The sequence below is a fragment of the Bombus impatiens genome, unplaced genomic scaffold (assembly GCF_000188095.3).
Source record: "Bombus impatiens unplaced genomic scaffold, BIMP_2.2 scf_0203, whole genome shotgun sequence".
Taxonomy (NCBI): domain Eukaryota; kingdom Metazoa; phylum Arthropoda; class Insecta; order Hymenoptera; family Apidae; genus Bombus; species Bombus impatiens.
This window is the reverse complement of record NT_176622.1, coordinates 539,307-555,015: the sequence shown is the minus strand read 5'-3', so window position 1 is coordinate 555,015 and position 15,709 is coordinate 539,307. Positions and strand designations below refer to the sequence as shown.

General features: G+C 33.1%; 2 protein-coding genes and 1 non-coding gene across 6 annotated transcripts in view; all 3 read right to left on the bottom strand.

The window, feature by feature from the left end:
- The window catches only part of LOC100743134, a 45,600-nt gene extending 38,532 nt beyond the window's left edge, over nucleotides 1–7,068 (bottom strand). The window contains exon 1 of one of the 3 annotated variants that reach the window (XM_012383213.3): nucleotides 6,922–7,068. The gene's annotated coding sequence lies outside the window, so the exon portion shown is untranslated. Of the gene's footprint in view, nucleotides 1–2,763; nucleotides 3,177–6,465 lie in introns of those variants that run through there. The other 2 variants (XM_012383212.3, XM_012383215.3) reach the window with 2 other exon arrangements.
- Nucleotides 5,943–6,015, bottom strand: TRNAR-ACG. The gene has a single exon. It is a non-coding gene; the product is annotated as a tRNA-Arg (tRNA).
- A 769-nt stretch (nucleotides 7,069–7,837) lies between the features above and the next one.
- Nucleotides 7,838–15,266, bottom strand: LOC100748452 (UNC93-like protein MFSD11). 2 transcript variants are annotated; one of them, XM_024366208.2, is made up of 3 exons: nucleotides 14,944–15,266; nucleotides 10,657–11,769; nucleotides 7,838–10,552 (listed from the first exon to the last, which is right to left on the bottom strand). In XM_024366208.2, the coding sequence occupies exons 1-3, from the start codon at nucleotides 15,034–15,036 to the stop codon at nucleotides 10,529–10,531; spliced, it is 1,230 nt and encodes a 409-aa protein (XP_024221976.1). In that variant the 5' UTR covers nucleotides 15,037–15,266; the 3' UTR covers nucleotides 7,838–10,528. The 2 variants fall into 2 exon arrangements, with proteins under 2 accessions (XP_024221976.1, XP_003487968.1); XM_003487920.4 differs by having other exon boundaries at nucleotides 7,838–11,769.
- Nucleotides 15,267–15,709: the final 443 nt, after the last annotated feature.

The following is a 15,709-nucleotide window of genomic DNA, read 5'->3' as shown; positions in this document are numbered from 1 at the left end:
AGAGGAAAAGGGGGTGATTCTACGCGTAAAAAGAAGTCGAAAATGTAGAATAAACATTTTTCGTTCGAGGCTTCGTTTCCGAGAAAATCGACTTTGAATTTTGGCTCGGTACGCCTGCACTTTATCGCGTCTCGTTATAACGGATCTCACTGTACATCGTTGTCTCGATGGAAAAATTAAAAAAAAAATTTTTATTGTATATTTTCGACTTCTTTTTTCGCGTAGAATCACCCCCTTTCCGCTTGTTTCACCAGTTACCAGCCACCCTGTATACAGATACAATTCTTAGTATTAATTTATCAGACGAATAATCTAGCAAGTAACGATAAACTTTCTAATCCGCCGTTTCGAGGAAAGTTAATTATAAAAGTCAACATTACAATAAATGGATAACATAATTCTACCGCGGCTATTCGATTAAATTTTTATTCCGATGAATTTTTAACACGAATAATTGCTTGCTCGAATAAATACTCGTTCGACTGAATATTTATATTTGTTCATCGGTGGTGAATAAAATTTCATTCTCTATCTTTATTCGTTATAAAATTCTGCCCAACACTGTTTCAGAATACGCGTTCGTGTGACCGAATATACGGCCGAGCGTAGTTCGAATAATTCGATCATTTACGAGTTCGTATATCAACCGACGGTAAACAAAAACTGGTTTGTAGAAACGAAGGTCTACCGTATCTTCTACTACCATATTATAGTTCTCTCTATATCGAGCAACTTCTGTTCATAAAGTTTTTTTATATCTTCAAAAACAACGGAAATAGTCAAGCGTTAATTCTTGCCACCCTGTATACAGGGTGTCCACGCCATCGCTAACGCTAACGTTCTTCTCGCAAACGATAAATACGAGGAAAAAATGAGAAAGAAACGAAACAAATGGTTCAAAGTGAACTGCACGCTCGCTCTCGTCGTTCTACGAAAAAAAAGGATTAGGCTAACGCGGTCGAAAATTGATTATTCGAAAGGTACTTCAACTTCAATTTTATAAAATTTGTCGGACAAGATCGGTAAGACGAAGACATAGATACAAATGACATGTAGAAAATTAAGGTTAGAATATCTTCTGAATTAATCCGAGTTGTTAATTAAGTTTAAACTAAGTTTTCGACAATGTTATTCTTTTCTCGTAGAACGACGAGAGGGTTCGATGATACGCAAGAAGAACGGGAAGATCGCATCGTTCAAAAAGAACGTTGATTTTTGCGCTTGTGAAGAAGATATTATCGTTATTCGTCGAATTTCCTCTTTCATTTTCTCCTCGTACTCATCGTTGGCGAAAAAACGCCAACTACTAGTCACGTGAACACCCTGTATACAAAAGTGAAATTCTATTCATTGGAACGAAAAAGCCACGAAACAGAGGTGGAAGAAGCGAAGAATTTGTTCAATTAGCGCGTAACTTACGATAGCTTCGGGATCGAGAAAAAGAGAATATAAACAAACGGCAGAGACACGTGACAGCGTAACGCGATTTTGCGATAATCGGCGAGGTACATAAATTACCGTGATTAAGTAAGTACCGCGTCTTTCTCATAGCCAGCCGATGTTTCGTGTCGATAAGAAAGGAAAGCAAAGGAATAAGTATACGATAGAGAGATCTCGCGATGCGCTGCTGCCGTGCGCTATTGTTTATTGTCCACGCTGGAGAGATAGCCGAAAGAAGAGTCTTGTTTCCTTTCACTTGCACTCGCGTCATGGATAAAGAAACACCAATCGTGACTAGCGAATACGATAGACTCTGCATTGACCGTGTGTCGCGGAAACGGGATAAAAACCTGCTTATTCAAATAAGGTCTGAATGGATAACGTCGATCTTCGTGCGAAATAAAACGCGAATACAGGGTGTCTCGGTAATCTTAGTGACGCTACGTGTGAAAATAAATTGAAGATAGACGGAATGGAATTCTTTTCTCGCGCGGCGCTTGCTTTTCGATAATATCGAATTTCAAACTTTATCGTTCGTTTATCGTTGAACGTTTGGAAATTTCGCTAGCACAGTTGCAACGAGACAGCATCGTGATTTCGTATATTGGTGAAATTTGAAAACAATCGGAGAATATATATAGAAATTGCAAGATATTTTTATTGCAAACGTGTATTTCATAAAGAATTAGTATACAGCGTGAATAGCAATGTTAAGCGTACAATGAGCGTTAAGTTAGGTTAGGTTAAATGTAATCCCACTGAATATCGAGGCTTATTATTCTTCTTCCTGTAACTGCGTTTGTTTACCGGACAAAATGCGTGACAAAATTTCTTATACGATATTCGTAGTGATTATAAACTTAAACGGGTATCGATATTCTTCGAGCTGACGACTCTCATAGAAACACACTCGTAGCTCACAAAAAAGACTATTTTAGTTGTTCTTAAGTTAATCGAGCCTTACCTGCTGATATCCGTACGTGTCAACAATGGTTGATTTATATGGCTGATAAAGTTTACTGATGCAACAGATAACTGTCTCTTTAAACGCTTTTGCGATCTCCGTGAAATATTATATACTTTCGCTAAATCAAAATTCACTAAACGAGTCTCGTTAATTTCTACATACATTTGCAGATCTGTTCGAAACTCTACCAACAAGATCGTGATAGCGACGCCGACGGCGCTAATAGAAATTTCCAAATGTTTCGTACAACACGCACGGTACGATCAAGATAAAAGGTATCTACTAAAGGTATATACTAATACCGTCGCAGGCATGTCCAAATATCGAACAAAGAACCAAACGATTGACAAACTTACAGAAACTCATAGAGGGCGTTGTTCTCTGATCCGGACGAACTTTCCTCTTCTGATCTAACAGGTTATGAAAACGAAATCTTAAGAAGATAACTGTGCCTCTGTAATATGTATACACAAGTGTCGAATTACCGCGAGCGGCTAAGAAAAGTGAACGTCAGAGGAAACGAACGTGCACACTAGCCGTGGAGAGGGAGAGACTAGAATGAGAAAAATAGAAAAAGGGAGAGAGGGAGAGAAGAATCGCGATCCGTTCCACTAGTTTGCACCGCGACGAGCAACAGAGCCAGAGAGAGAATAGGGGAACATCCTGTCATGGAAATTCACGTCTCCGGACGGAAGTTTGAGGGAGACCACGAACGAGATACGTCGTCGGACCGACAGTTGCACGGATTGTTCGCGCGACGCGTACGCGATAATTCGAACTGGCAGGCACAGAACCAGATCTGCGCAATTTGTTGGACGTGGCGCGCCTCGCAACCATCATCCATAGAGTATATAACCGATAAGCGAAAGACAATTAGTCGGATCGAATACACGTTCGTCAATGCGTAATCGCGCGTAACCGACGTACGGGGAACCAGGAAATTATTCGAACTGATTCCAAGCATACGGGAACAGTATACGTAACTAGATTTTTATGCGTTTATAGAAAATCTGCAGATGCAAGGGGTGTACAAAATAATATACACATAAGATGCAGAAATATACGAAATATCCAAAGTATGGTACAGTTTGTCAGTGACGGACCTAATCCTTCGGGGGCCTGATACTAATCGATTATTTTTTACGCATTTTGCACGCATTCTAGAAAACGCAAAAATCCTCCGAAATGTTTCGTAATGGGCCTATCGAGTGCTCTCGATCGGCGTCCCGAATATTCGTACGACGTACTGTTTCGACAAATATCCTTCTAACCAAGCTAACATTTTCTTCGCGTACTAACAAATTTATTTTGAGTTAAAAAGAAGTTCTGATAATTGTTTACTAATCTTTTCGACAAGTACGTTTGGGCCTCCATAACCTTCCGGTGTTTGTCACTTATATAGCGCCATTAACGTCAAGACAAATCCACTTCTGTACTTTATAATATTTAATAGATAACAATTTTTGGTTTTAGATTTTATTTCGGGCAATGTGCAGCATTTCCCGCGGAAACGAAATTGGTTCTAACTAATCGTACTGACGAACATCTAGCCGACAAAGGTCGTAACTTTAGAAATCGGCGAAAGATTGTGATCATACAGAGCGGTGAGCGGTAAGCGGTGAAACAAGCGATGGCACACAGCCATTGCCCAGCGCTTCGAATATCAATTTTGCCGTTTACCGCTTACCGCTCTTCGTATAATCACCGTCTTACCGGCCGCATAATAAAAAATAACTCGAACCTAATCGAATACTCGCGATTCAAATGCATACAGAACAAACCGTACAGTAGGTTGAGTAGCAAATTTTAAAAAAGGTATCGTCGAAATCCACGCGAACGTCATACATCAACAGGTTGACGGATATTTATTACACCTTATTTTCGTGACACACGACCCGAAATTTTTACAAAATCTCATTCTAGCCGAATATTTTGCGACCCAGATACTATACTAGAGCAGAATTTTTCATCCAAATTACAGTTTTTTTAATTACGTATATTGGTGAAAATATGAGTTTGCATAAATATCCGCGGTCTAGTTATATTATGAAATAAAAGACTTATTTGATTTTAGCCAGAAAATCAAATCCACCGTAAATGGTGAAAATTTCGTTGGTTATCGTTAACCATCATCGATGGGCCGAAATTGATTTTGGTTACGAATTACGAATAACCATTATGGGTAACGCAAATATTTCTCGACTACTGTATGATAACTGTAATAACCATTATTGGTGATTAACCATTTATCGGCGATGGAATTGTTTTTGGTTTTTAATATTATTATCGTATTATCGGCGATGAAAATACGTATCAATCAACAGTAAGCATTATTCATAACAGGAAATATTTCTCATTATTTAGGGATAGTTATTGATAATTGTTCTCTTCGTCGATAATTATTCACGAAGAAAAAATTATTCGCAAAGAAAAGCAATTTGACTGTAATTTGAATACAATCAACGTACGATAGAAACGAGGAAGCGGAGAGAATGTGCAATTACTTTTAGTATGATTTTCTAGTTTTCTAGAAGCTACTCGAATTTGGATGGCGAGCGAACATTTAGCTTTTTTAATTAAATATTTTCAATTTTTCCCGTTTGAATTAGCGTGTTTCAATTTGAAACTTGGAACGTAGGTTGAGTAGTCGATTAAGAGTAGATTTCTAGAAACTCGATGCTCTGTGTTTATCTTCCGGGTGAACTTTCGAGGCAAAGAATGCAAAGGGAGGAATAAAGTGCACCAGCATCGTTCTGGCCTGTTTGGAATGCGTACTATTCCTGGAGATTCTTGAGCAACTCGTTGCATCAACTCGTTGACCAAAGAAAAATCCCCATGCACTGTATCTTAATGTGCATTTCGATATTTCCAATAGTAGCTCTCGCATAATAAATCCTATAGCCCTTTAACTGCTTAATATTAAACCACAAAGAGGCAATGTTCCATTAACGCAACATTAACTTCGCAATTTTTTTTCTTAATTAATTTAGAATAAAGAAATTGAAGTATTTGTAACATTATGGAAACTATATATATACAGTACTAGGTCCTTAATGAGTTAAAATACTTTTTTTACAAAAATAAACTTATCATAGTCTTCATATGTTAAATGCTTTATAACACGAAATAGCCATAAAAAAATCCTTAAATATCTGTATGCTTTCTGTGAAGACTAAAAATGGAAAATACATATAAAGTGATAAAAAATAAAAAAAAATGACTTTCCGATCCTGCCAGGATTCGAACCTGGCGATCCTGCCAGGATTCGAACCTGGAAATTTTTTTTCTTAATTAATTTAGAATAAAGAAATTGAAGTATTTGTAACATTATGGAAACTATATATATACAGTACTAGGTCCTTAATGAGTTAAAATACTTTTTTTACAAAAATAAACTTATCATAGTCTTCATATGTTAAATGCTTTATAACACGAAATAGCCATAAAAAAATCCTTAAATATCTGTATGCTTTCTGTGAAGACTAAAAATGGAAAATACATATAAAGTGATAAAAAATAAAAAAAAATGACTTTCCGATCCTGCCAGGATTCGAACCTGGAATCTTCTGATCCGTAGTCAGACGCGTTATCCGTTGCGCCACAGGACCAACTTTTTACCTTATCTTTAAATTCGATATAAGTGGTACACATATAAATCGTATATCGAAGAAACTGTGAATATAAAATTTAAATACTAACAGACATCTTCAAATTTTACATGATTTACTTAAAGTATAGTAAAAAACGGACAAAAGAAAAGAAGGAAAGAGAAAAGAAAGAGCATATTTATACCCGTTATGCTACAAAACAGTTTTGCTCGTCTAATTGCCAGTTTACGATCTTTTAAAAGAGAGCAAAACAGATTGTAGAAGAGAGCATATATTTATAAAATCTCAGGAATGACAGTCAACCCCTGACATTTAACGTGAACTAACATTTAAACAATGTACGTAAACACCGGGAGAAATTGTTAACGAGTCAACGATCCAGATATCGGAATCGCGTTGTATGTATTATTATATGACATTAAATGTCATCGTGATGGAATATCGACTCACCGTGGCCAAACGGAACAGAGCGTTAGAATGAAAAAATAAGGCACGCACAACGAGATTGGGAACGCGGGCGATACACGTTCGAACGTGCACGGCACACAACTCCGACTTTCGAAACAATACACACCTCGTGACACTTCCGCGAAACAATAATAATCAACACTATCAAACGATCTTTCTAACGTTGGTTCATTTTTCGAACGATCGACGATACACACCCAATAAAAAGATTTTCCAGAATTATTCGTGTTCGACACGAATAGTAAACTGTTCGTTGGTTAAGAGAGAAAAAAAAATTCAGTCGTACGAGTTACTTAAAAAGCACGTAATTCAACGAGTAACGTCAATGTCACCCCGCCACTGTCCATGGAATAACAGGAGGGTGTCGATCCAGTCGAAGAAATTGGGAAAAATCGCGTTTAGATGTTTGCCACGAATAATTGATCATTCTTCACTCACCCTTCAGAGTTAGATCAGTCACGTGAACAACATAACTACGCGCGTCCCGTTCAAATACTCGAAAACACGAGCGAAACAGGCCGAGAGCTGTCACAAACCGTCGTTACACTCGCCATTTTGATTTACACTGACACTCAGAAACGACCAGCGAGGTGTTTTACCGCCAGTACGCATGCGCGCGACAGGTGGCTGCCCGGGAGTTGAACAGTGTCTGTATACAACGCGTCGTTGATATTCTAACCGAAAATTTCTAATAAATGGTTACTTGTTTAATGCAACATTGGAATATTTTAGAATCGTAAAATTATATAAAAATAATAAATTGTTGTGTGTATGTATGTGTATATAGGAATTATTGAAATATACGGTGTTCTACCACCAATGTATTTTCATATTGAAGTTTCTACGTCTTGCGAGGAACTTACAACTGCTTTACCGGTTTAGTGTCATTCCATATGTTATCGACTCAGCATAGAATACTACTACAACGCCAATAGTAGATGGAATACTTGAAGCTACTTGCATACGGTACACAATGTTCCAATGTCGGTCAAGTCGCATACTTTCTGTTCATTTCATTCCCAATTTTTGATTAATAAGTTATCTTCTGTTTCCAACATTCCAAACATTGATTGATCAAATATGTATATATATGTATATGTGACTGATGCTTGATGCCAAAGTAAAGACTACGTAGTAAATGTAAGAGAATTTAAATGTTCGATATGTATCAATGAATATTAAATTGATGAATTAGAAATTTACAAATATTTTTAGATGACATCGATTATTGTTCTAATAATATTAGGAATCATACGAAGTGTTATGCTTTCTGTATCATATATTGCAATTCAAATTACACATATTTACAAATTTGGTCGTAATATATTTACAATAATACTTTAACTAAGAACGGTTTGAAAACTGGATAAATTTTCTATATATTTTGTGAACATTGACATTTACATAGATTTTAAAAATTGACGGAAATTGATCAACAAGAATAGACGAATTTTATTAATGGACAAAAATGTACTTATTCTATATCTATACGGTACATACACCAAACGGTAGGATTATGTCTTAAATTAGTCTCAAAGTTAACAGGTTATTCCTATGTACAGAATATTTTCATACAAAGTACAATATCATTGACTATTTCCTTCGACACCATGAAAAATAAGTTCAAAATTATTTTGTTCGTATATTAATGTACATACATATGTACATAATCGATAATACATGTTTTTATTATTTTTCATACTATTGCTGTAAATACTAGAAAATATGATTTCTTCAACGTTTTTTAAAATATCGATAGAAAACCGTTTACTGTCGCAGTTATCAAGAATGCAACAAACTAACTTTGCATATTACAGTCTTACCACATTTCAAAACCGCGAGAACTCTATTCCATTGAACATATATCAATGTATATACTATACATGTGTCAGTACATGTATAGTATAAATAGAAATTATAAGACATTTATGTTAATGGAAGTTCGTGCTATTTATTCACACGGAAGCACAGTGTTCTCTTTATCACTAATCTTTTTAAAAAAATATAGCTATTTTCGCTTTATACTCGGTTCAAACAATATCTATATCATCTTACATTATAACATTTCACAATCCTAATTTCTTTACAACAGAATCTTTCTCCTAACTTCGATTACCGGAAATAAAATATATCTATAAAATATATATAAACTCGTTTAAACAAAATGTTCGTTCATCTAAAAACTTTATAAAAATCTGTAACTGCAAATTCATGTAATAACAATCCTAGCTTTATAGTGATACTATATATCTTACAATAGCACGAATTATTATGCAAACGGTATAAAAAAGATATCGCATTGGCTGGGGTTATTTCATACTTATTTCATATTTTCTGCATCTTAATCGCAAACATAGATTAAATATATTTTCTACCCCTAATATAGCCGTGAAGTTCTTAAATACTCTCTCTACCATCATAATCCTTTTCTATAATTATGATAACATTCACTATTAAAAATATACTTACAAATAACAAGATTCATAAAAAAAATAAATGTATCTTTAATACATATATATATATAGATAAAGAGATGTGATGCTTTTTCGAAAATGTCACGAACTTCCAGAATCTCGTAGAATTACTTGGAATTATTTTACAAGTGCAAAATTACTATTCGACGGTAGTAACAAAATATACAACAAAAATGTATAATCTATTTCGTTTCAATGTTTCTTAGTTGGTAACTATTATAAAATAATTAATAGAAACGCAGTCTTTTACGAAATGGTACTGAAACATTGGAATTGCACGATTCGTTAATATTCTTATCTCGCTATTCATTTTTGTTTAAGGCTTAACACATTCGCTGCTACAAAAATATAGTTTCTCTACCTCTGAAATTACACAGTTGTCGTCAGAAATGTCTTTATTTTAGGTGATATCTGTTAACACGCTGTTCATTATGGTTTTTGTCTTTCTAAGTCTTTCGTTAAAGCTCATAAAAACAAAAACGCAACGGTTAAACGAACAGCGTTATTAAAATATGTAAATAAAGCGACGCAATGTTGCATCAGTAGCAGCAAAAATTGTTTACGTTGAATTAATGCATATTAAATGCCGTTTTATACAATAAAGCTTTAGTTGTACGTAGTTTCTTCATATGTGTCGTATTTGATCGTAGTAATTTCAGTATCGTTTGATATGCTTTTTGAAAACTAACTACTTTTTGTCATTACTTCCGATTCATAATAATTTTGTAATTAGTCAATTATAGAATTCAAAAAGTCTACGAATAGAGCTAATATAATTTCTTCGTTTATAAATTCCTTTGAAATAATTTACGCATTAAAAAATTGCTTACGTGGAATTGGAAATATCTTTAGTCTCCCCCCAAATTCTATATTTAGATTTCCAGAAATCTTTATGCTTCCAACACCACCACTTTTCCCAATTTTAAATTTCGCAAGAAAATCTTTACATCGAATACACGTGACTTATATAATAAATTCCTTCTTTAACGTGGTTGATAATTAATAATGGGACAGAATTGAATGCGTGGTATTAGCGCGCGAAATTTAAATTTGAAAAAAACGACATTCATACGCTCCAATCTAATACATATGTATGTTTATATATATGTAACAAAATCTTTAGTCTTAACTATCTATTTTTATAAAATAATATATCATTGTTACTACTCTTCTCATAACAATAAAATAAATTCATTTGCTTGAGCATTTTTTAAGCCTCCACCATTCTATTTTTTCTCGATTTATAATCCATTCAGAACCAAACAATGAAACAGTGTAAAAGTTGCGTAAACGCAACATTATTAAAAAAAAGGTACACCGAACAAGTTCTATAATGTTGAAAAGTTCAACTTTTTTCAAATTGGCAATATTATGATATTTAGGTGAAAGAAGAAATGCTAAAGATAAAAACATCCAATAAATTTTTAGAATTTCATAATCACAATGTAAATTCGATAAGATTGGATAATGTGAATTAACAAAACCACGATAAGATTATAAATGAAATGTTACGTTAACGCAACGTTCGTCCGTAAATAGGTTACTCGCTCGACACGTCGCTCTCTGATTGATTACTCTCTCTTTCCCTTCTTGTACTATACTCAACGAAACAGAAAGTACTAGTGCCAATAACGATCGTTATCGTTAAGATTAGGAGCTGTATATGGAGGTAAACGACATTACTGTAAGCGAAACTTACCGCAGCCGCGACCGATTGGCAAAATTTAAACAGTGCAAAAGCTGGTGCACTTCGTTGTGGAAATAATATGCCTAATAACGAATAGACCTGGGTATTGAAACAGGCATCTCCAAAACCCAGAGCGAGACTTCCAGCCATTGCCAAAACTGGCGAGGGAGTGATATAACCTATGCCGTCGGTATCTGCGAATGGCGAGTCGTTCGGTAGATTCAAGAAAATGGAAACGAAAGCGAATAAATGTGCGCAGAACCCGGTAAGCACCACCGACCACACGCCACAGACGCGAGATACCTTCGAGCCAAAGATGCCAAAGAGAGCTCCGCCAACCACTTCTCCGATTCCAATGAAAATTCCAGAAAGACCAATCAGACTCTTACGCGAATCACCCATTGCTTTGGTGAATCCGATACTGGACGAATAGACTCCCGAATAAAACGTCAACACCAGTCCGGTATACACAAACATGGAAGATAGCAAAAGTATCTTTTTTGTAATAAAAAGATCGATCGCATCGGTTAAAGCATGCCAGGCAGCTAACAACGGTTTCTTCCTTGCAGGTTCTGGTATGCGAAGTTCTTTGTCGGCGCTCGAGACGCCTTCTGCTTCGCCTAAAACTAGGCTATTCGATATCCTTCTCAAGGTAGCCAGTAAACACGTGCCGAGAATCGCTAATCCGGTGAGCACACCGAAAACGAGTCTCCTGGTCGTCGCATTAATCTTAGAATCGGTAAACATGAAGTAGACGAAAAGGTTGCCAGCAAACATGGAGCATTGAAAAATCGCCCAGAATATACCAGCGTTTCTGGACATCGTGTCCGAGTCGCTATTCTCCGTTAGGTATTGTCCGTGTCCAGTCCATATCAAAGCAGCTCCCAGACCTAGGATACAGGAAGCAGCATAAAGCAGAACGTTTTGAGGCCAGAGGAAAGATCCTATGAAAAGGGCGTAGCAACAAGCGCCGGTCAATATAGCGATCCTCGGCCCTGTCATCGAAATGTACGACGGCGCTAACCAATTGCACGTGGCAAACACGGCATAGATTATCGCTAAGCTAGTGTAGGCCTCGCCGGTGAAATTCGGATCATCCTCGTTAATACTTTGCAGCACTGTTTTCTGCACAGAAAATAAACCTAATATAATAGAATATAACATGTTTATGTTTTTAGTAAGTTGGACTTTCGTTATCTATGTTACTTTTTAAATACTTCGACATACTTAGTTACAATATGGTCGATAGGTTATTTTAAGTAGAACTATAAGGACCATCATTGTTAGAATCCGATTTTAAAAAATTGTGGAATAAAAATATATATTAGCTTAAATGATTTTGATTACGAATGACTATTATAAATGATTAACATTCTTTTTTATCCTAACGTGAAAGAAGTAATTGGCCATTTGCACGGATCGCATTAATATTTGAAAGTTTTTGCATTTCAGCAACGATGAACAAAGTATATATAGATATACCGATGCCCATGATCAAAATCTAACATCTAATTCGAGACCGAGACGCTTTAATCTTGTTCTTTCAATAAAAGTGAAAGGTTTCTTTTTATGTAGTAGAGAATATAGCTTAGAAAGAGATAAACTTTATTGCGTTGAAAATCAATTTAGCGCGTCATGTAATACCAGAAACTATGGAATAATTAACAAAGTAGAGTGTTAGAGTGTTAAGTCAAGTAATCAATCAAGATTACTTAATTTTAATTAATCACCAATATCTTTTCATTACATACTACTTAAGTCTTTAGTTCACTGTTTATAAAACAGGTCAACATGATTTCGTACGTTAATAAATGCCATCTTTAGAATAAATTATATGATGACGATCAACTGATTTTTAAAAATATAAAATGCGCTAATAATTTATTAATAGTACATTTTTAATATTAATTTCAAAATAGGCAATAAATTATAATAAAAAAATATTACAAGAATGTATTCTAAAAACAGATTAATTTCAATTATTGTAAATTGTTCTTATACTAACAAATTTGATTACAGATGCCAATATCATCTTTGATATTTTTATAGATAAATGTAGAAAACAACATACAGAACTTCACGATGATCCCAATTTAAAAATATTATTTTTTATGAGATAGATATTTCGATTACACACCGACCTTTTTTCAATAAATATTTTTATTTGTACAGTCATTATCCGCTTGATTTTATACTCGTGATTTTATACTCATACACGGCTTCCTTGCTTTCATCTTCATTGCGGGATAAAATTGATAGGAGTTATCAGGGCTTGACAATTAAATGATATCTCTTTCTTGTTGTGCATTGAATCATTCATTAAACACGTTCTATACGATATGTACATATCGATGTGCCATATTCAATGTAATATGTATTTGTATTCTGTATTTATAACATTATATGTATGTCTTTATAAAGATGAAAGAAATAATATTATCTTATCGACATATATGTCATATTGTGGCTTTTAGTTTATACTTTAATACAGAGTGGAATAACATTTTTATTGTATCGTTACAACAATTGCAATGACGACCATTAAAGTTATAAAATTATATGTTATTGTTAAAAGAAAATAATACTTTAATCTTCAATTTTTACGCATCGTACATACTTATAGAATATAATAATAATAACAAAAATTCCTACTTTTATCTTAGATCTGATAAATGACTGATAGTGATATTAGCAGCTTAAATTTCAGCTGAAAGTAATTTTATGCTTATCGCATATTAAGAATGTAACAAAGAATAATAATTTTACATTTGGATTCAAACCAGACCGACGCGGTTCGACTTAACTGTTTTTTTTTTCTCGCAGCTCATTCGTTTTATGTAATAGATGCTAACGAAATGTGACAATTGTCACTAATTTTTTATAACGATACTCGAGAAATTATCATTTAAATATACTTGTTATAAACATCCTTAAATGATAAAAATATGTGTACAATTCCATTTAAAGAAATTACATTGATATTGAAATCTTTGTAGATAAAAATTAAAAAGAAAAAATGAATCTGAATATTTTGTTAACTTTCTCCTATATAAACAACTGACTCTTTCATGAAAACATTCTTTTTAACATTGTATGTATAAAATTTCAAAGTCACATGTTTATATTTGTTTAAATGAACGCTATGATAATAATGATGCATGCTTTTATTCTAATGAAACATAAATGAATCACTTTAACGAATTACACTATTGTGAAAAACATTTTACAGATTCTTACGTAAAAAGTACTGCGCATATAAAAATGACAAGAAATGTTATCTGTTAATCATATAACAACATTATATATATATAATAATAATATTATTATAGTTAATCTATATTAGATTACATTATAATTAATATTATTATATTTATAGCTAATTTATGTTTCCAAATTATTAAGTGTATTGTTAAATATGTTAATATAATAATCATGTGATTTTAAAACTTCTACAAAGAACCATTATGGGTATGTAATACATAAAAAGCGTTCTATATTTCTTAACATAATGGTATATAAGTGAAGATATATAGTTAAAGAAGGAAAATATTAATGGTCAATTTAATTATTGATTTTTAATGATTCCAAAATTATTACATTTGCAGTACTTAATACTAAATAACTTCCACTTAAAATAATGGCTCCACAACTTAAACCATGCGCAATAATGAACACAATATGTTTTAAGCATACAATAAAAAATACGTAAATAAAGTGTTTAAGGTAATTTCCATTGATTATGATAAATATTGTTTAACTAACAATACTAAATGTTCAACTTACAATATTATTTATTACTATAACATATAATAAAGCTATAAGAATAATGAAAGTTTTTTTTAAGTTTGACATATGCTAACCTTACATAGTTAAAAAAGACAAACAGTTTCATACATTGTCCATTTAAATGGTTCCATTAAACCTTATCTTAACATTAATTTATGTTTAGCTACATAGTGACAATATTTCCGCAAAATATTAAAAATTTTATTCATTTTCAGTTTATTCACTAATTACATTTCAAATTTTTCGTATAACCAATGAATAATTATGAAACCAGAGAGAGAAGTATTTCCTCTGTGATAAAATTAAATATAACTCATGCATATATAAAATCTATTCAATTTATGTATATGTTGTATCAAATGTTATCCATATAAACCACATTGAATAGTGATTTATATAAAATAAAATGTATATGTATATTTCGTACAAAACTGTAAAATATATGTAATAAAGAAAGATAAAAAAATTCAGATCAACATTAAAATATTGCGATGATCTTATTTTCAAACTTACCTCGATATTTCCCATTGTCTGAAACGCGGTAAATACCAGCATAAATCCCCAACTTAGTATCAACACATTTAAAAAGCCTCTATCTATTGTCATGATGATCACTTTGAATAAAATTTACCAAAAATAGAGGAAAAGAATGGGAAAAAGTCCAGACAGATCTTCCGCGCGAGCACTTCAAGTGTCGTTAACCGATATTGTGTATTAAGAGTCAACAGATGGTCACGATTAGTTGAGAAATAAAGGCCAACGTGTGACAACTAACAATACATAATTCCCTTCTTCCCTTTCTCAATTGACATGATTTGAAGTCATCGTCAAAATATGGTTGAATAGTTATCGATTACATGATACGTTACAATAAATATCGATATATCGATACCTTACACAATACGAATAGGTTATGATTGCTATACTTATTTAACGCTTGTATTGTATAATAACGTTTTTTCGAAAAACATTTCCTAGTACGAAAAATATATCAAAACTTATATACAATTTTTCTAATATTTATTTTATTTCAATATCATTGATTCGAACATGTATAAAACTTTTTATGAAAAAGGTTTTGTATTAAAATGTAATTTATACAAACAAGTTTGAAAATATACATATATATTTATTTCTTATATTTTGCAGAGATCATAAAAGTATTCATTGATAAATCCTGATATTCAGTGGGATCATATTTAATATTTATTCTATGGTTAAGATAATTATTCATGCTGCATACTAAGTTTTTACTAAATATATGTTTGCAATAAATATC

Bases quoted from the DNA above. Each gene is read 5' to 3' on its own strand.
- LOC100748452 (XM_003487920.4), bottom strand. From the start codon at position 15,036: ATGACAATAGATAGAGGCTTTTTAAATGTGTTGATACTAAGTTGGGGA. The intron at 11,770-14,943 runs GTAAGTTTGAAA...TTTTCTGTGCAG, and splicing joins AGACAATGGGAAATATCGAG to AAAACAGTGCTGCAAAGTAT.